Source organism: Epinephelus lanceolatus, chromosome 15 (assembly GCF_041903045.1).
Source record: "Epinephelus lanceolatus isolate andai-2023 chromosome 15, ASM4190304v1, whole genome shotgun sequence".
Taxonomy (NCBI): domain Eukaryota; kingdom Metazoa; phylum Chordata; class Actinopteri; order Perciformes; family Serranidae; genus Epinephelus; species Epinephelus lanceolatus.
Genome location: NC_135748.1, coordinates 25,271,766 through 25,293,883, shown reverse-complemented (window position 1 = coordinate 25,293,883; position 22,118 = coordinate 25,271,766). Strand labels below are relative to the sequence as shown.

The window sequence follows — 22,118 nt, the reverse complement described above, 5'->3', positions numbered from 1 at the left end:
ACATGACACTGTTCACAGAGTGCTAAGAGTTAAAACTATTGAACGGGGATCTATAAGCATCATAATCTTTTGTCTGTTATGTTTTCACTGTCTGATTCACATCAGAAAACAGACAAACACATTTAAACTTAGACACAAGTTGGTTTTATATTCCCATCAGTCATGTTTGTTTTGGTTTCATCATCACAGAGCTTTTGTTTATTTCTGGTGCTTTGCTGCCACCTTGTGGCCACTGTCTGCTTCTGTTAGGAAAAAGATCCTCAACTGTAATCTTTGTCTCAGCATCACATGTCTTTACTCTGCCTGTGTGGTTCTGCTGGCTCAGTTAATATTACACTGATTGATTTGTCTTGAAAGCAGCTTCCTGTCACACTCGGTGGTCTGGTTTTGAGAGCTGGTGGATGTAATGGTTCTCGATTATCAAGGGACCCTGCAGGCTCTTTCTCTCGCTCCTCGTCACGGGTTGGCTCACTGTCTGTGTGTACTGTACTGTAAATGTGCAGCTACACTTCATCTGTCTCAAGCGGCTGGACAGCTGGAATGTGACATCTGCATTTGAGATTTCAGACCTGTTGTACAGTAGCTGTGTCAGGTCTTCGTCGTGTCCTTTCTCCGCTCCTCTCTGATTCTTTTTGGAGTGTTTGTAATCAGGGATGTTCACTAATGACTAATTTAGCTGAACTTAGACTAGCTGACTCGTCTGAAAGTAGGCTTATACTTCTGGTGCCATCTAGCGAGAGTAGCAGCGTTTAATCATTTCATCGACCATCGTGCACGTCCCTTTTGGTGTAAGAGTTTTTCTTGCTTGTTCTATAATTACTTTGACTCTCATTTTCACCTTCTCTTCATGTTACCCCCTGACTGGATGGCGTCTGCACCCTGCTTGTTAATCCCCATTTCCCACTGCCCTCCCTTAATTTGAGCAGACAGCACCCAAAACAGAGACAACACCACACTCAGGTGTAAAATGAACATCGCTGCAGTCGTTCAGGCAGAATTTAATGATTGTTGGGCAAATCAGAAAAATGAAGCAGTCATGCAGACAGGTTTTTTGGGGGCTCCATTGTGTTATTTTCCTTCAGACTTTAGACGGAGGCCAGTATTTGTCCTTGTAACCACTGAGGCAGCCTTCTGTTTTGTCATGTCTCAGCAGCATTGTGATTGTGACAGAGTGTGTGGTTGGTTTTACAGACAGAGCTTGTAATGTCAGTGAAAATCTAGGCCACCGTGTCCGAGCCAGAGCTGAGATATAATCTGTCATAAAGTTTTACACCCTGTGTTGTAATGGTAAATGGTGTAAGTTAGGACTTGTTTTAGTGGCATGTTCCACATAAATTTTAAGTAATTGATGCAAAAATATCAGTGAAGATTCTCAGTCATCCAGGTCATGGTGATCTTTAGTGCTGTATCATAGGCAACTGGGCTTGCTTGAGTTTCTTGAAGACGTTTCACCTTTCATCCGAGAGGCTTCTTCAGTCTCATCGGTGGTGCAGAGCAGATTGGTAGCCCGCTGCCTTCAGCACCACAGTGCATCTCCCTTTTTCAGAACTGTGAAATCCACACTCTCAGTTTCTGCTGCCACATTCAGATGGTAGGGTCAGAATTTGGTGTAAACAACATGAAAGCATGGATCCATCCTGCCTTGTATCAACGGTTCAGGCTGGTGCTGGTGGTGTAATGGTGTGGGGGATATTTTCTTGGCACACTTTGGGCCCCTTAGTACCAACTGAGCATGATTTAAACACCACAGCCTACCTGAGTATTGTTGCAGACCGTGTCCATCCCTTTATGACCACAGTGTACCCATCTTCTGATGGCTACTTCCAGCAGGATAACCCACCATGTCACAAAGCTCAAATCATCTCACACTGGTTTCTTGAACATGACAATGAGTTCACTGTACTCCAATGGCCTCCACAGTCACCAGATCTCAGTCCAATAGAGCACCTTTGGGATGTGGTGGAACGGGAGATTCACATCATGGATATGCAGCTGACAAATCTGCAGCAACTGTGTGATGCTATCATGTCAGTATGGACAAAAATCTCTGAGGAATGTTTCCAGCACCTTGTTGAATCTATGACACCAAGAATTAAGGCAGCTGTGAGGACAAAGGGGTTCCACCTGGTACTAGTAAGGTGTACCTAATAAAGTGGCCGGTGAGTGTACAAGTCACATCACAACAATCTAGCTTGATAAACAGCACTGCAGGCTACTGTGTACTTTACTGTGCACTCTATAGGTGTGCGCTCTGATATACTATAGCATGTGTGTGACCCTAACTCATCATGTTACTACGCTACAGTAACTAAGCACCAGTTCTTCTTGTTAAATTGGTTATGCTATATGTGTGAGAACAAAGCAGGGTGTGACCCCTTTTGTTTGCAACACTTGAGCCCCCAAAAAGAAAGGAATAACCTTTAGGGATATTCTAGGATACAGCGGTCGGTTAGTATGTATGTACAAGTATGAAGCTAGAATATAAATCGATCACGGTGACGTTCACATCAAAAGTAGAGGGATATCATTAAGAGCCTGTGAAGAGATTTTAATTTTGCTCTTTCTTAATAATTCAGATTGCACTTGGCAACAGATGAGAGTGAATACTCGACATTAAGAGTTTTATCATTTATTATTGAACACACACTTCTGCAGTAATTCTCCCAGAACCGTGCAGAACATGTGTTTTGTATATATGAACCCATTAAAACTCAGCATCACTGTACATTTCAAGACAGGAGACGAGCACGTTTTTATTGAACAGAGAAAAACCACAGTAGCTCTTGCTGTTGCACTTGAATTTTCACATTACAGCACACTTTTGCAAAAAAACACTATAAGCGAACAATAAGCGAAAACAAAGGAAAAAAAAAAAAAAAATGAAAATCCTCACACTTGATGTTCCCATATAACCAGGCTCTTAAAGGGAAAACCAACCCCACATGTATCATGGCTTTGCAAGTGTTTACAGTTGTCATAGAGTGTCTGTACAATCATTTAATGCAACATAAATTCTTTGGATTTGGATGTCAACCAAACTGACTTTCACACTGGGCAACCTTCCCAACCCAATACTGTCTGACCTGCTTATTTCTTCTCATATAGATTAAAGAAGATGAAGCGTCCTCATAATTCGAGCTTACTACCACCTTTATAACAGGCCTCAATACCTGACTGTTTACGCATTTCATAGGATGCCCCTGTCCTGTTTAAAATCCTCACACAGTGATGATTTGGCTAGTTCCTGTTTTATGTCACCTGCAGACAACTCGTAAATGTAAATTTCCTAAGCAGAAACATTCCTACATCACTGATCTCTCAGTGTAGCTGGTTTGATGTGTATCACTTTTTTTTTGTTGAATTGCATGAGTTATTTTTAATTAAAAATATAAAGATAAACGTACACACTTCTTTCACCCTGACTTTATAGACTCTCTTTACATTGGTGATAGAACATTAAAAACAGCTTTAACTAAAACAGTTTAGCTCCTATTTAACAAAAAGAGTATAATCACAGTAGTGTACTCTACATCTTTTCCCGGTTGCATTGTCTCTACTCAGCAGCAGCGATGTTTGCATGTCAGCAGTGAATGCATAATCGCTAACATTGACACAGAGCAGCAGGTAAAAAGAGTGTGAGAAGGAGGTCCGTATGTGACTATTCCTGTGTGTGAGTAGATCTGAAACGAGGAATGCGTTGACTTTCTTAAGAGAAAAGGGTGTATATAATATATAAGTACTTTGTGATTGTCAATCAGTTGTGAAATCAGTGAGCTTTTCGGTGTTTGGTTTGTTGAAGTGTCACTTTGTGTTTACCCTCCCTGTAGCTGTACATTCATACACAAACACGCATGAACATGTCCTGATCAAGTGTGTTTTCTAGCTTAGTGTCACCTGTTGTTTGAGAGGCATTTAAGCACGTATATTTGGTTTGTGTTGGTATGGCATTGGTATTTACTATTATCTTTGTGCTACAATAGAGGTGTTACTGCAGTTATGGTGCCGTAAGGCAGTTTAGGCCCTGTATACACATAAACAGATATTTTCCTCCACAATTTGGCCTCTCGTTCACATGCAAACTGACTTTAATATCACTGAAAATGCCTTCTAGGGTGCAGATTTTTCAAAAGCTATGGTTACTGTTGATTTGTGTTGACGTGTAAAGTGGAGCCTTTGGAAAACAATGACATAATCTTCTCAATTCGACGACCAGATTGTTTACATGTTGTCAGCACTGCTCAATCTAATGACTACTTTGCACTTAACTTCGTAGTGCTGCATTGCACTTAGACGAATGGAGGCATCTGCTGCACCCAAAATTAAAGCTCAACCTCTGTCTGCGGTCTAAAGTCCGGCCGAAACAACAGTTTTAGATCAGCCTAGGTCGAATCAGCTGATAGTGGGAGACTTTCAAGAGTCGGATTGTTGTCGATAAGGAAAGGAAGGAAAACTTTTGCATATCGAGTGCATCAGTCATATGTTTGAGGGTGTGCCTTCATTCTTTAATTGAGCAGGAATTTATGGTGACGAGATCTCCAGTAGGTGTTTTTGACAAAAGTAACGTTGCTGCCTTTGTGACGAGGTAGACTTTGGTAAAATGAAGGTTAAAATGGAGGGGAAAAATATCAACTTTCAAAAATATCTGTACACGTGTAGACAGGGCCTTAGTGTGCATAGCCAAAAAAGGTTCTGCACAACATGGTACTAGGACGATAAGTCTCCATAGGTTTGATCGCAATAAGATATTGTGTGAGAACATGTTAGCATCACTCATATGTTTGAGTTAGCTCCTTCATCCTTACGTTGAACAGGACTTTACGGTGATGAGATCTCCAGTAGGTGTTTTTTAAAAAAAGTAACGTTAGCTTGTACACTTTGCTACCTTTGCGACGAGGTAGACTTTTGTACAATGAAGGTACAAGGACTAAATTATATTTAAAATGGAGGGAGAAAATATCAGCTTTCCAAAATACCTGTATATGTGTAGACGGGGCCTTAGTGCGCATAGCCAAAAAAGGTTTTGTACAACATGGTGCTGCGCAGGTTTGATCACAACAAGTTGTTGACTGTATAATATTGTGTGAGAACATGTAAGACGTTGGTGTAAGTTAGATGAGAGTCACCTGCTGTACTGTAATCTTAATTAAACCTCGTTCAAGTTTTCCCTGTCTAATGTACGTACATTGGGTCTTCACAAAAAGGTTGAACTAGAACAAAACCTTGCAGACTAAGTAGCTTAGGAGCTTGAGCATGTGAAAACGGCGAGCTTAGTTGTGAATGGCGACATCCCCTCCCCAACCTGCAATACCACCTGCTGAACGTACCCTTAGATTGGGTTAGGTTAGTGGCACAGCAACTGTAATAACTGGCTTGTTGATTGTTGGTTAACATTGTACTTAAATAGTTTCCAGTACAGTGTGACTGGCATTGCATTGTAACCTGCAGTGGATCACATAGTCCAGAGATAAAGAAACAGCAGATCAACAGTGACACAGCTGAAATCACCTCAGCAAGCTAAAGAATGACAGAGAAACTTTTTTGTTGTTGTTGTTGTTGTTGTGCATTGACCTTTACCCCACATGACAAGACACTAGCTGTGCAACAAACAGAGAGGGAGAACGATAAGGCTGCATGTGCACTGGGAACCTGCTCCTTGCTGTGGACAGACAGGTTGTTGCATGTTTCTGACAGTAATCGACGGCCACCACAGAGCGCTAAGAGTTCAAACTATTGACTGTTTTTTTTAACTAAAGGGCACTGTGCTGAGGAAAGTGTTTTTTTATCACCTCATGTAAAAGCAGAAGTTAAATGCTATGCTTTATCTTAGCGTCTGCGTTGTGTCTGTGAGAGTATGGCAGTGGTTTGGTTCAGTTCTTATGGACAAAATAAGGATCTATATAAATGAACATGGATGAAAATTCACTGAGGGTAGAGTGAGGTGTTTTTTTTCAGGCTCCAACTGATCTGGAGTCTGCTGGGCCAGTGGTCATTTCAGGTAGAGGTGGTGGCTTAAGTCTGGGTTGCACTTGAGGCTGTAGCTGAGCTGTGGCAGTGTAAAGGGAGTCTTTATGAGGCTCAAGGGTCACAGATAAGATGATGCGTTATCTCCTAGTCCCTCAGCGTCGCTCTAGGAACCAGATCTCATTCTGACGGTTGCTGTGGGCAGGGTTGGTGTAGCCAGCCACAATGAACGAGTCGTTGATGCACAAACCGGGGGAGTCTAGCTGCTCAGCCATGGCACTGATCTGGTTAATGATGGTCACTTCATTGGTGGGACCACCAAAGGGCCTGGAGGAAGAAAGGAGAGGTGTTTGAGTAGGAGGCATCAAATTTCCATGTACAAAGAAAACAGGCCAAGCATTGAATGTAGCACTATTGATCACTCAGTGTAAAGAGTCATTAGGTGCCTTTACATGGCATCGTAAAGAATGTGGTGATGGAGACATGCGCTTGTTTTTCTTGAGAGGCCACTATGTTTGGATAGATGTGTTTTGATTGGCTGCTACCTCGGCCAAGTCTCTTGTAAAAGAGGTTTTCAATCTCAATGGGACTTCCTGGTTAAATAAAGGTTAAATAAAAATTAGCAGCTAGTTGGAATAAATATGTTCTGTCTGCGCATGTTTGCCCCTATGTTGGGGTAACATTAGGTGACGTAGGGGCTGCAACAGCTGTTTCTACGCACCTTCATCTGCTGATTTTAACAGAGAATCATTCATAAAATTAAAAAATATTCAGCCCTCTGCTAGAGCTACTTTCTCATGTGAGTGTTCTGATTAATAAATGAAGGCTTTTATTTTAAAAGCGGCCTTATGTAGTGTTGCTACAGGCTGAATTGTTAGGACGCTTGACATAACAATTGTCTATGGCTGCAAGTAACCAGCAGACATTTAGGGACAAACGGTAAATTGTATGTGAGGTATGAGGGGGTCATCTGTAAGTTGTAGCTACACAAAGTAAACTGAGCTACACCTATGTTGCTTTTTACTAAATTGTATTAACAGGTGGAACCACTTGTCTTCTTCTATAACTTTATGTATTGAATGAATTGAATTTTCTCATTGAAGTTGGAAAATAACCTTCTGTTATATTTCTGACACGTTAGATGGTTCACAGCAGGCCGAACCACTTTACTGTAGGCAAAAATTTATGTTCTGATGGATTGTAGTAATGTAGTATGTAAACGCACATCTTACTGGGTCACTTTATTTAGTGTCCATGTAAACAGTTAAGTTGGAATCGCTAAAAAAGGCATTTCAATTGGATTCATGACTATTGTCCATGTAACCGCAGCTAATTACAATTACAAGTGTAATTTTACTTTGATTCTCTACTGACCTTGTGAATACAGTAGTGGCGGGCCAGATCTCTATGACAATGTCATTGTCTTGAGGTTGTGGGGGCTGGGCCTGATGCTCAGCAGGTAGGAAATACGCCACAGTGACGTCGTTGGAGATCACAGAATGGTTCTCGTTTGTGCGCACCACTGTGATGATAGGCAGCGTCATGCCCAGGTATTCACCTAGAGATGTAAAAGAAAAGGGTCATTATTACCTGTCAGGCAGGCTTGAAAAATTACTGGCTTGGGGATTATTACCATCAAACGACAATGAGACTGGGAACTGAAAAGGCCAGAACCTGATTGCATGCGGTAAACGGTCCCTTGCGTGTGGACTTACCCAAGGAGTTCTGCTGGCAGATGTATCTCATTATCTTCATGAAACCATAGCAGATGCTCTGTTCGTAAGTGTCCTCACGCATTGTTATACAAGCCCAGTGGCCTTTTTCATAGTGGCGTTTCTCATACAGCAGCTCCCCGCACTGGAAAGGAACAGATGAAGAAAGACAAGATGAGACTAAGTTAAAACTGTCGGTGCTCCTGGATTCTGGGCTAAATTGAATTAAGTCTCCTTATAAAACTGTGCTCTGTAACATTTGCTTTTGTAACTGGAGAAAGGCATTCAGAACGCCAGCAAGTGCTTAAACTTGTGGAAAGCTAAGTAGACAAAATGTATGAAAAATAAATCTGTGCGTGACTTTTTCCCACACAATTACAAAGCTCTGTTTGAGCAGAAAAAATGTTATGAGGGGAAGTGGTGTAATGTAATTATTACTGGTACATCTCTGTGGTTTCTATCCTGTTGAATTAGCCACATCAGTGAGTTTTACAGACCAAGTAAATATTCTCTTGACTTTTACTGACTGTTAGATGTTAGAAAATAATGCTAGGTTATAGCTATGCTTCCAAATCATATATTACACCTTTTCTAAATATTTACACTGGTGCTGTCAAGAGTAATGCTTTCATTTTTACCTGTAAGCTTAAGTATTTAATAGTGGTGAGGGAAAAAAATCGATACAGCATAGTATCACGATATTTTTGTGTGGTAATATCGTATTGTCACACAGTGCCAAGTATCGATTTTTTGTAAGATGAACAGACTTATTATTATTACATAAAACAGATGTTGACAAAGTTTTCCCTTGGGAACAAAATTTACAGTTGGAAAAAGGTAATAAATAATATATCACAGTATGCTTTATCGCAATACTCAGCATATCGCAACATATTTAAAATCACAATAATATTGTATCGTGATAATATCGTATCGTGGATTCTCTGGTGCTTCCCACCCCTTGTATTTAATATGTAACAAAACATTAACGCAATTAATGCAGCTGCATTTTGTTTACTTCCTGTTGCAGCTGACAACATGTGCCATTGTCCTGACACACAGAGCAGTGGTTATTAACCTTTGTAGTGTCAGTGACCCCTAAATTCATACACACATACAAGATTTTGCTTCAGGGACCTCTATCTGAAAAGATTTTGGTTGTTCTATATGATGAGGACTAGGGATGCACCGAATATTCGGTAACCGAATATATTCGGCCGAATATTGCAAAAAAACACACATTCAATATTCGGTGGAATAAGCTAAAAGCAAGGCCGAATAATAGTGGCGTGTTTTGATAACGCAATCAAACATCGTCTGTGACGGGCGGAGTAAAATGTCGGCAGTGTGGCAATCCGCCCGTCACGGCACTCGCATTTGTGACTAAAAATAGTTTTGAGCAAGCAAAATAGGCTTAAATCATTCATCTGCAAAAACTAATGAAAAACTAAACAACAATATTCGGTATTCGGTACTCGGTATTCGGCCAAGCGTTTAATATTATTCGGCTTCGGCTACAAATTTTCATTTCAGTGCATCCCTAATGAGGACCAGTATTATACAGTTGTCAACTACAAAGATAACTGGTAGGGAAATGAAATCTATGTTGAGAATAGTTACTCAATTCTATTGTGAATTAAATATTGAAAATAAACTATTCCCTTTTTGTCTCGGGACCCCCTTGAACTCTCCCAAGGACTCTTGGGGGTCCCTGGACCCCAGGTTGAGAACCACTGAAATTCTGCTTCTGCTCATGAACAGATTCCTTTTGTCATTTTTATGATGAAACAAAAACTAAATACTGTTTCACGTCTAAAACCAACAGAATTAGACGTTCTCAGTGCAGTAAAATTATTCAGCTAATAAATAGGTAAATAAATAATTAAATAAATCTAAAATAGAAACTACTAAAAAGGTCAATTAAGTGCAGAGAGGAAGTAAGTTCATGTGTGCTACAGTTCAATAGTTCAACAGTCTGATCGCTGAAGGATAAAAATGACCTACCAACAGGATGTGCTGCATGTGTAGTGCGTTTCGGATGCAGGGAAAAATGTTCCAGAGGACTCACCCATACTTTTAACTACATTTATAAAGGTAATAGTCCACTCTGACTCTCTCAACTACATTAATATTGGTAGTGGTCCATTCCGATCCACTCCTATCACTACTGGTAGCTCATCCAGAGTGGGTAGCACCAACTGACAGAACACCACCAAACGGTACCATCCTGCCCAGTTTATTTACCACAGAAGTAATCTGTCTTTGACATATTACGTCAAAACAAAACACCCAACCAAAACTACAGGGCTTCACCAATCTACAATACAGCAGTGTTGTATTTGTGGGCAAATATCAAACCCTGTAATTGAGAAGGCAACTGACATTGTGGCTAAGCAGTAAAGACGACACACTGAGAGAAATTATAATTTGCCCTGGAGAGGAACCATTGTGTCTGTGTTCAGAGTTAAAAAGAAGCTCGTAAACAACGGGAATTTAATTTAAATATACTTCCTTGATCCTTAATTGATTGTCAGCCCTAATCAAACACTGCCTATGCACAGTCACCACTGCAGCTCAGGTGTATAACCCACTGAAGTCTGCTTGCCATCAACGTGCTGTCCTGCGCTGAAACCTGCTCTAAGAATAAGGTGCCATGATTGTCCTTTGTTTAACCGCAGTCTCCAGCCAAGTTTTAATGAACTAATTAACTCATGTTAAACCAATTAGCTCTCTTTATTTATAAGTCCCCTAAGGAGTTTAAATGGCTTATTGTATTGGGTGACACGATCATCTTGTCAAAAATAAATAGCTGACCCATACTCACACAGAAGGGTGAACCAATTTATATAGAACATGAAAATGTATAGAGAGATAAAAGTGTGTACATCTGTCGTAGTCAGATAAGTACCTTCTCTTTGCGTGAGAGGAGGGTGAAGGGGATGTGTTCTCTGGTACTTCGTCCACTGTTGTTGCTGGTTAGTTGATTAATGGGCTCTGCCATATCTGTTAACAGACAAACAGTGCATGGTCAGTTTAAACAGTGGTGCAGAAATACAGTATTGTTTACATAGGTGAAACCGTTTCCATAAGAGCAAAAGCACAAACTTATTGTCTGCTGCTTTTCAGTGTACTGCTAAAATAAAACAAATTGTTGCATAAAAATATTAAAGAAAATTATTACCAACATTTTGTTATTGAATACACTGAACAATAAATGTAAATGGCACAATGCAGATTAAACTGAGGCTCTTTCAGCCTCTTCAAAAAAAAATCCCTTTTGCAACGTGTTTATTGCATCAGAGTGACAATAAAAAAACAATATACTGTCCAGCCCAATTCCATACAACTTTTTCCCCCCACTCACATTATACCAACAGTTGCAGTCTCCTGTCTTTAATCTGTATAAATCATCCTCACTTCCAGTAATCTACTGGCAGGCAGAGATGGTAGTTTGTGTGAGAAAAGGCTGCCAGATGGGCAGAACGCTGTGCCAGGATGTCGCAGAGAGTAATGTTTATTGGAGCTGATGGAGGGAACACTGACTAAAGCTGCCCACGGCCAGATATAGACTAGTATTAACAGAGAGGGACTACAGCAGTAGGCAGTGCTTTTGAAATACTAGAGCATGTTTCAACTATTACCAAAACTTTCATGAAGCTTAACTGCATTTTATGAATGAATAATGTAAAAAAACAACAGCAACAACAAAAAACGAATAATGTAGTTTACCCCATAATTGCCAACCAGGAGATTTTCCTTTTTAATTGCTCCTTCCTGGTTTCCACCTGGGGTTCACATTTCTTCAAATTCATGACAAATTTTCATCCCTTTGTTTTTCCCGTTTTCACTATCACTACCTGTTTCTGGTGTTGTGTACAACCAGTAAAAGCCCTGCAACTCAAAAAGCTACACCTGATGTCGTTCCTTGGCATGCATGTGACACAGAAAGACCTGCTCACACCTTGTCCTTCTTAGTGAGTAAGAGATGAAAGAGAGATAGAAATGGAGAGTACTAAGAGACAGAAATACTTCAGAATTTTAGATATTCTTGACAGAAGAATTCCCATTTGCTAAGGAAAGGAATGGGGGCATGCACTATCAAATCTGCTGCAACAGATTTTCTCTCAACACCAGGGCAAGCGGCATGAGAAAATGAATGAATGAAAACTGATGTGTATTAGTTAATGCTAGAGATCCATGCCAGACTAATTATTTTGTAGACTTACTTTGGAATTTAAAGTAAAATTTAAAGTATTTAACACAAAAAACGCTGTTGCAGTCTTTAAAAGTCACCTGAATGCAGGAAACAAAGTCTCTGAAACTCAGATTTTTCATCTTTTATGCGACTGTAGGAATTCAAACTTGCTATAGGTTATTTTACTACTCATATGCAACAGATATAATTCAGTCACACATGCTTAAACGGATTAAAGTGTGGACCATACTGCATTATATTATGAATGGACCATAGACACAATTCATCCATAAAGTTGTCCCTTAGTTCAAATGTTGACCTGTCAAATACAAGTTAGTTAAGGTGAACCCAATTCAATCACATTTTGTCAGTCAATATCATGGAGGACAACTGGGTCAGAGGGATCTGTGGTATTCAGGTGATCAATCCTTTGACGACCAACAAAGCTCTGCGTGTGTGTGTGTGTGACAGAGAGAGAGAGAGAGAGAGGGAGAGTGGAGCAGTGGCACAAAACTCATTTATCAGGATCTCATGAAATCAAGGTTACAGGAGGAGTGCCTTGGCGTGGATAATGACTATGTGTGTTTGACAGTAAAATATTACCTGTTAGTTTATGTGTGTGTGTGTGTGTCCAGTAACACACACTCAAGCGTGTAATGTACGCACGGCCAAGCTAGCAAACTCATCAGTTTCTATGGCAGCAACTTTTAGAGGTGTTCAGCGTTGACACAGAACAGTCAATGTGCACTTGTTTTTGTACCTGAGCGCTCTAATCAACACAGGGCTGTTAGCCACGTCACTTTCAGCCTGGCCTCTGTTCCACTAACCTCTGCTCGGCGATGTTCATTTTTCATCTTCCAAACTGACACATAATTGTGAGGAATTTTGTTCAGAATCTGCTTTTAACAACTACGTTTCCCATGAGGTTCAGACTTTCCTTTAAAGACCATCATACTCTACAGTAACACCACTTTCCAAACAGGCTGTTCATTGCATTTTCATCAATCCAAACCATAAGTTTAACATACAAAATGTATGTTCTTTTACATTGCACCTATGTCAGAAGCCTACACATAAGTGTTTAAATTGTACCAACAGTCGTAGACGTGAATTTAGTGCAGAGTTTGATCAGTATACCCTGATGTAATCATTGTAGACAGGTTGACGGAAAAAAGCTGTATCTGCAAAAACATACAGTGCACAGTGCAGCAGAGCGCTGGTAGAACAGTGACACAGGTGCAGGGTTAGAGTCCCTCCCTGTAGTAAGTGGTCAATGTGCAGTCTATTTGTGGCTTTCCTTATGTGTAACATTACGTAACACGATGCAATATAATGCACAATAGTTAGACAGGTGTAGACATGTGAAATGTTTCAAATGTGTCCAGACTGAGGTTGACCGTGGTTTCACATTTGCAGTTAACTGAGGTAATGTGGGGTGAATGCACTTTTTGCATGTCATCGTAAACTTTTGGCAGCCACTGCAGGTAAAGTTTGATGTTTTGACTGTGCATGAATTATTAACACTTGCTTACAGTGGCAGCGCACATTGAACGGACCACAGACACAAGCTCAAACTTTTGCAAACACACTTACAAAATGGAAAAAATGTCAGCATTGTCACAACGTATTAGTGTGCTAAAAAGATTAAAAAAAGTAGGGTTTGTGTTACTTGGCAGAAGAACGCTGCTGTTTAATTTGTTATTCGTTTCATGGATGTGCTAAGGCCCTTATTATTGTCAATATTTACCGAGAGAGACAAGGTCAATTTTGTCATTAACTTTTCAATTGCTGTTGACTGATGGGAGATTAAAAAACACACACAGCAGTGGCCGTTTGAGAGCGCTCTTGGCCTCATTCTTTGGAGAAATAAATTCCGTCTTGTTTACAAGCTGGAAGTCTTTCGTGCATCCAGATCAGTTGATGATTTCTGCTCCTCTGACCTCCTTTTACTTTGAAATGAGCCATTGTGAATAACCATTGCGAATAATATCATCTTTGTGTGCAGCAAGGAGCTTGACTGAGACGGCGTGAAAATCATACAGTCCATAAAGGCCTTAAGCACCCTGGATTTGTGTCCACAGCCGCCTATGCAGTTACACATGTTGCCATGGATACCATTTAAACAATACAGGTGTGGCATTTTTGAACGTAAAAACAACTAGTTGGTGGCTACAGTGGAATTAAAGATGTATTAGTTAACATTAGCCAATCAAATAACTCCAAACTGCAAGCGCAGCAGAGCTCCCACGTCACCCCTGTCCCCCCGACTCCATCCCAATTAGAGTAAAGGAGTTTACTGCAGCCTTGGCCTGTGTCCTTAGCAACCGTGCTGTAGTCCAGGACTTAGCAGCGTCAACCCCAGTACCAGCGCAGGCAAGGTAGCTAATCCCCCCTGAGTCAGAAAGCCCCAGCAAGTGGTTTGGTACTAAGTCCTCAATTAGTGCTGTGGTCTCAGAGCAGAGGGCGGAGAACATGCCCTACTTTGTTACTGGATTCTTAGTGGGCAACCAGTTTGATGACAAATAGCCAAACTGGGGTGGCTCCCAGCTTGAAGTCAGGACCCCTTACAGGCATATAAGACACTCAAAAAAATGTATTCCACACAAAACTGTGTTCATTTTTTCTGACTTTTCGCAAGTCTTATTTACTTTGTTTATTATTTGCCTTTCAATCACCCTTCCTAGAAATTATTTTAACCACAATTACGCTAAACTACGACTGCCTTATGGGCACATTAAACTGGTGATGAGCAGTCACATAGACGGTGCTACGCCAAATCACATGCCAAAACGGTTGGGAACCCATGACCTTGACTAGCACGTATTTACCATACACACATTTACTATTAAGGAAGGCTTTGATGATCACTTCAATTTACTGTGCCCTACAAGGCCAAGTAAGACATCGAAAGTGTGTTCTGAGAATTTAACTGATGAAGTTGAGATCATCTCAATGGGTCCATTGTTCTGGTCTGTGTATCCAAGATCTGTGATTAGCGGTGGCTTGGAAGGTTCTACAATTGAAAATAACTGTTGCTGTTGTATCCAGCTGAGCACGTCTGGACTTTTATGTTGGGCTGTGCAATATTATTTTGACATATATTGCGATATGAGTTGCGATTTTAGTGGGAATAGTTTTTTGAATTTCCTTTTCACTGAAAAAAATATGAAAATTTGTGCCTAATGAGCATGTTCCCTTACCTCTTGAATGTGATTTGTTGGCCAGGGCCTCACTGTAGCATCACAATGCTTCATTTATAATTGCATGTAATGACACATTTTACCTTTATCAAGCAATTGCAGCTCTTATGATTTGGATTTTGCAGTTGGCCATATTGTGATTTTGATATTTCAATGAACTGCGCAGCCCTTCTTGTACAGCAAAGTCAGACTCTTGAGCTACAAATCTACAAAAACTATGACTGAAGGCACAGAAAAACTAAAATTTTCTCAAGATAATGTGGAAATGTCAGTGACTAGAATCAGTTACCCCCCCCCTCCCTTTTGTTTATGTGATTTCACAACAAACACTTACAAAAAAGCAGCTGTAACCATCAAATAAATTCATTCAATAGCTATGCTACCACTACAAACTAAATACAACAACTGCATCTGGCAAACTTGACAATAAATTCCAATTTGGACCATACGTCTTAGTGCTTTTTGTGCTGTGACAGCACTGCCTGAGGGACAGCTCAACTGCTGCAGGCTCAAGTCAGACCCTGGATCGGCCTGTTGGGGGCCATCTTTTCAGTCTCGGGGGTTGCAAGGCGGTTCAACCTTGAGGACCACATTCCAGACAGCTTGCAAATAGATCATGAGTTTGTGGGCCCACACTCCACAACTGTGACACAGGGGTGAGGACAGATCCATCTGAGTGAGTGGATCAAGCAAAGAGATAAGACTGCTTTCCCTTTCTTTTGTTTTTCCACTCTGATTTCACACACTGCTTGTGGTTGGTTGTAGTGTTCAACATGGCTACCTTTGAAGTTGCAACTCCACTCAATTAAAAACAAGAAAAAACTCTAGCCCCATTCTGCCTCTGAATCGGTGAATAGCACGAGCAAAGAAAACATTACAATTGTAAACAGAGCCTGTCACTGTGGAAAGATGATAATAGTAACAATCTTTTATTTAGCTTTACTTTACAAATTCCAGCCAGTGGTGTTATTGTGTGGTGAGCTCAAAAGTGGCGACATAAAAGCGTTCACACAGTTGAGAATACATTTAATTTAATTGCTTTTTTTACCCCATTGAGTAACTATTGTGTCTTCGGCTTTATAGGCCAAGTGCGTGTAAACATACAAGGAATTTGACCCTGGTTTATTGTTGCTCTCGATGTGCATACACAGAGGCTAAAAGTATTTCTCATATCCTATTTTATTTGTTTGATTATCCTTCACCATTTCCAGCAGAACATGGCAGCCCTTTATTGGATGCAGCTTTGAGCAGTGTGTTTGCTACGATGATGTGATTTTTTTCCCCCACTTTTGCTTATTTCAATTTGAGGTTGAAATAATATAACCATTCAATACACTCTAAAGCCAATGCTGAATTACAGAGATTTCATATTCCAGTAAATATGCAAGAACCAGTGACACTTCTATAGACTATAGCCCTGGCAAAAAAGGTTGTGTTTTCATTTTCTTTGACAACCGAGCACTTTAAACAAAAAGCCAGACAAATGTAAATTATTTTAATGTAACCATTTATTTTCTATTGAGCTTATAATGTGCTAGGCACGACAAAACCTTACTAGCACTGCTTTGATATTAGATCATACTCCTACAGTAATACTACTGTAGTATTTTTGTAATATCTGTAGATTATGCTGTCCTAATAGAATATTTAAACCCACAAGAGGAAGCAGGTATTTTCTTTTATATGCCCCGATAACAACACAATCAGCCATGATTTTTGTGGATTGTATCTGAGCGAAAGCTGAGCCATACAGACAGTATTTTCCTCACATAAGAAATGCTTGCTTGCTGTAAATTCTTCCTAACACCTCACTGTACTTGTGATCTCTTGCTGTCTGTGAAACAGTGGTAAGAGGGTCTCCAAATTTCCGTGCAATTCATAATCGACCCTAAGATTTTTTTTTTGTTGAATTATGGAAAGATTTAACAAAAACACACTATCTGTCTGCAGTGTGTTTCCTGATTTTGCAGACTTCTAGCCACTAAAATAATGGTGATATGTAGCTGCTTCTCATTTTTCTGAGATCCAACAGAGATCCTAGAGGTCCTGTGATCACACCTGAGGAAACACAGCTCGTTGTTGTGATGTCTGAAAGATTACACTGTCCTAAAACAATGTTTAAACCCAGAAGAGGAAACAGGTATTTTCTGTTATGTGCCTAAAAACAACACAATCACATGAATTATCTGTGCAACAGCGCTAACAGAGGACTTTTAGCAACTGTTTTCACTAAGAGGATCTTCAAATATCCGTGCATTTTATAGCAGACCTCGAAAATTATTTTCTTTTTTGTAGGATTATGAAACTATGAAACAAAAAAAACTACAGTAACAGTCTGCAATGCATTCATAATAATGGTGATATGTAGCTACTTCTCGTCTTTCTGGGATCCAACAGAGATGATCATGATCACACTTGAGGAAACACAGCATGTTGTTGTGATGTCTGAAAGATTATACGGCCCTAAAACAATGTTTAAACCCACAAGAGGACACAGGTATTTTCTGTTACGTGCCTGATAACAACATAATCGTCCGTGATCGACACTATTTTCCTCACATAAGAAATGCTCGCTTGCATGTAAATGATCCCTAACACCTCAGTTTACGTGTGATCTATTGCTTTCAGTGCAACAGTGTGAAATGAATTTGAGGATGTCCACATTTCCATACAATCCATGATACTTCTTTTTTAGTAGAATTGTAGGACTATTAAACAGGTACCACAGTAGCTGTCTGCAGTGTGTTGATAATAATGGTGACATGTAGCTGCTTCTCATCTTTCTGGGGTTCAACAGAGATCCTACAGGTCCCATGATCACACTTGTGCAGCAGTTTGATCATTTAAAAACAACCCATCTCCATGCAAAAGTTGAACTTATTTGTCTGCGTGCTCCAAAGTTTGTCCTTGGGTTTTAATGCATTCACTTTTATAATAACTGTACAGGTCTGTAGTTGAAACACATGTTTGCCTGAAGGACAGGGAAAGTAAAGTCCTGGGTGGAACTGGTTTGTCGATCTGCCTCACTGGAAAATAGGTCAGTGCACATGGTGGTAGGTAGCCTGTGCCTTGAGGAGGTTGAGCCAAACTAACAAGTTGTCTTTATACTTGTCTATGAAAGTTGTGCAAAAAAAGATGACAGATTGCACTAAAGCAGACATTTGTTTTGGCTAGCTCTGGTTAAGCAGACAAAAAGCGTTCTCGTTTGTAGCCCTCGTGTTGTTTATTGTTTTTGTTTATTATTTTATTTACCTTGAGCAACTTCCACTTGGTGTCCCCTCGCCACGTCCTGCCAGTATTGCAGCAGCCGGTCTGACTGCTCGTCGTCCTCCATGGTCTCTGCCTCCTCCTCGAGGCTGCCGTTGCCCGAGTCTGACAGTTGGTTCTCCGAGAACGACTCCAGGTCCTCCAGTGTGATCATCCCGGACTCCTCGGGACCACTGCGGTCACCGCCGCCACCGCCGCTCATTTGGCAGCCACCTCGGTCCATTTCTTCAGTTAAGACTCGCACCTACTGATTAAAAATGCCTCGAAGGATTAACCGACAACAAAAAAAGCGAAACTAACTTAAAAACCGCGGCTGAATTCAAGCTTCTTTTTTTCTCCTCGGACCTCGTCGAGTTGCTCGAGCAGAGTAGTACAGCCGTTACTTTCTGGTCCACAAACCAGGCGCTGCGACGCTTTCCTTGACACAGCTACTCATATGCATATTTGCAGTCTTATATCTAACTTAAACGAGCCATACTCCGTCGCGGTGCTCACTTTGTGTTCGCTAAACACCGAGAAAGAAGCTGCCTCCCTCGCTTTCGCGGAGCAGAGTGACGCTCCCCTCTCGCCGTAGCCGGGGGTGAATGCGCTGTTTACAGGAGATGAGGGCGGACCACGTGACGCTGCGGGCGCACTCAGACCCCTCCTCCTCCTGCCCGACATGATAAATACCCGAGACCCCCACCCGGGTACAGACGTGTCAGCCAACAGTCATCACAGGAGGGGCCAGCAGTAACAAAGGCTTTAACAGCATCAGCAGCAGTAGATTATTATTTCCTAATTTATTCATATATGCCAGTTCATTTTTATTTCATCTGTAGATTATTTTCTTAACTAGTTAATTATCAAAATTATAAAATATAAGAAAAGAATTAAAATGTCCATGATGTCACCCTGAAACACAAAGTGGCAACCTCAAAAATATTTTTTTTTTGTCTGACCAAAACCCAAAGTTTTTTTTCTAACTTAACCCAACGATATTCAATATGCAATTATAAACAGATAAAAGCTGAATATTATCATATTTTAGAAGATGGATTTCTAATAATAATAATAATGATAATAATCCTTATTTATAATGGGGCCAGCAATAACAGCAGTAGCTTCCAAGTGCATTTTGTGATGAGTATTTCCTGATTTATTGTTATATGTCAGCACATTTTCATTTTATCTGTAGATTATTTTCTTTTTAATTAATTAATCATCAGAAAATAGTGACAAATGTCCATCACATCCAGAAACAGACAAAAGACGTCTGCCCGAGGACCTCAGAGTATGATTTGCATTTGTTCTTGACAAATAAGATTAATCAGTCATCAAAATACAGTCCTTGTTTTAGTACTGGAGGCTGTGTCTCTGATCTAGTATGGTATTGGATGGATTTTTATGGGACCACAAGCTCATTTTTGCACTCGATTTTAAATAATTTTAAATATTTTTTATATTTGCACCTCTTGTCTGCATATTTGCTATTTTTTTGGTGATTTTTAATTAAAAAAAACAATTTAGTAATTGATTTTACCTTTGATATCTTCTCTTTTATTGTAAATCTGTATTCTTTATTATGTTATATATTTTATTGCAATGTAAAGCACTTTGAGTGGCCTTGGTGTATGAAATGTGCTATACAAAGAAAGCTGCATTGCCTTTTCTAGTGTGATATATAGTAGTGTATATAACATTTTGAAGTAGGGCTTTTTATAAAACAAAAATTTATTTAAACTTTATGTTGCATTACATCAATATATGACATAAATCTATGACTACACACTTAATAAAAGTAATTAAGTGCTACTTGCCACTGTGTACTCAATGAAAGGTGTTTGGCCCTGTTTGGGTCACAGTGACATCTTTAGCTTATTTATATGTAACATCCTGTTTGTAGCAGTGACACCTGCTTACACGCACACGTATTTATTTGCATCCTGACCCTTTAAGAAATTGATGAACGTCTTAACAGCGGAACACCTGGTGGGAGAGGGCAGCAGAGAGTGTGTGTGTGTGTGTGCGTGTACAAATCTTTTTTTTCATGTTGCATTATTTTAATAATGTGTCTTTTATTGTGGCAGATGGTAAACAAAAACGTCCTCCTGTGGGGATAATAAACAAACTTGAACTCAGGGACAGACTAAGCGGGATTTCCTCTGATCTGTGTCGCTGCAGCAGCCAACCACCATGTTGCACCCTTCGACAGGCACGTAGAGAGCACATTATGTAATCCTCTCCTCCATAGTCTGTGGGGGAGTCTCCATGTAAACACACGCATGCAGACACACACACACACATACACACCCTACAGTGCTCTAATAATTGGTCCTGACTAACTGAAGACTACCATGTACACCAGACACACACCCTCCTACACACACACACACACACACACACACACACACACATACATACATACCATTAAGTCCCTCCCATTGCTGACATGCGGGGGTGAAAATTCAGCTTAGTGTAGGTTTTGTTATTAATAGCTGCCTACAGACTGGCTTTTTCAGCGATTCACCACGTCACTTAGCTCCATGTCCTTGAACCAATCATCTGTTGGCCCCTGCTGAGCATGCTCCGTGAGGCTGCTATCAACGATGTTGTCATTTGGCACACGTCCTCTCCTCTCCATCCTCTCCTCTTCTCTTTTTAATAATCTTACTGGCCTTGGGAATAATCCAAATCTAACACTGACCTCATGTTTGTTTTACTATTTCTACGAGACCTTTACACTGGATTCATTTATTCCAGCCTGCCTGACCTCATCAATGTGACATTAAGCAATTTAAAATGTAATGTATGTTCATCTTTTTAATTGTAAAACACCACTGTTGTTACTGTTAGCATGTGACATCACGGCCAAAATCAAATGGCAGCCCCTCATTTTGTGGTTTTGTTGGTGGTTTTCTTTTGCCTTTCATTTCCTTCACCTCCTCCTTTCACCTACCTAAACTCTTTCTCTTTATCTCCACGAAAACAGCAGTGATGGTTTTCCTGGTTTGTTCATTAAAGCAACACTCTTCTCTGCTTCCTATCAATCTATCTGGGTGTTGGGTGGTAAACAGACTGGGGATAGTTGTGTATTAGTTGAAAATAATTGTGGGAATGTGTTGAAATAATATGAGTTAAAAGAATAAATGTAAGAAAGGGGTAGGGACATACAAGTTTTACTTCTACCTACCCCTTTTCGGATTCTGTAATCTTTGTCTTGTTTGTTTTTTTATTATGTTTTTCTCTATTTTTGGTTCAAAATTAAGTCTTTCAGTCATTCATTCATCCGTTTCTCACAAAATCTGACTTCTATACTATATACAGTACAATGCCAGGTATGATGGGAAGATAAAAGTAAGTTTAAAATACATAGTTTTGTCACCAATTATCCTTTTGTCCCAATTACATACAAGACCTAGCAAGAAGGTGGTGATTGAGTCATTTTCATTTAAAGAATAATCTCATTCCTCTTCTGTTTCCTCTCTCTGACTTTCCTCTCCCATTATGAATTATTTATCCACGTTTTTTTTTATCCAAATATTTGTTTGTCATATCACTCAGGCAGATTCACTCCCATCCAACACTAAATGAGATGTAAACTTTAATAGAGAACTTTAATAGTTTGCAAAGCTGATCCATAACTCAGTCGCGGGAACATCTCAGATAAAATCATCAATATAGGGGCGTCGGTGGCTTAGAGGTAGAGCAGGCGCCCCATACACAAGGCTGTTGCCGCAGCGGCCCAGGTTCGACTCCAGCCTGTGGCCCTTTGCTGCATGTCACTCCCTCTCTCTCTCCCAC

The 22,118-nt window shown here is 40.2% G+C and overlaps 2 protein-coding genes across 2 annotated transcripts in view; one reads left to right on the top strand and one right to left on the bottom strand.

Moving 5' to 3' along the window:
* The window catches only part of fancm (FA complementation group M), a 65,428-nt gene that overhangs the window by 2,825 nt on the left and 40,485 nt on the right, over positions 1-22,118 (top strand). The window lies entirely within an intron of this gene.
* Positions 2,614-18,910, bottom strand: soul3 (heme-binding protein soul3). Its single transcript, XM_033643231.2, has 5 exons — positions 18,321-18,910; positions 10,582-10,676; positions 7,677-7,818; positions 7,336-7,519; positions 2,614-6,288 (listed from the first exon to the last, which is right to left on the bottom strand). Exons 1-5 carry the CDS (start codon positions 18,556-18,558, stop codon positions 6,117-6,119), a joined length of 831 nt encoding a protein of 276 aa, XP_033499122.1. The 5' UTR covers positions 18,559-18,910; the 3' UTR covers positions 2,614-6,116.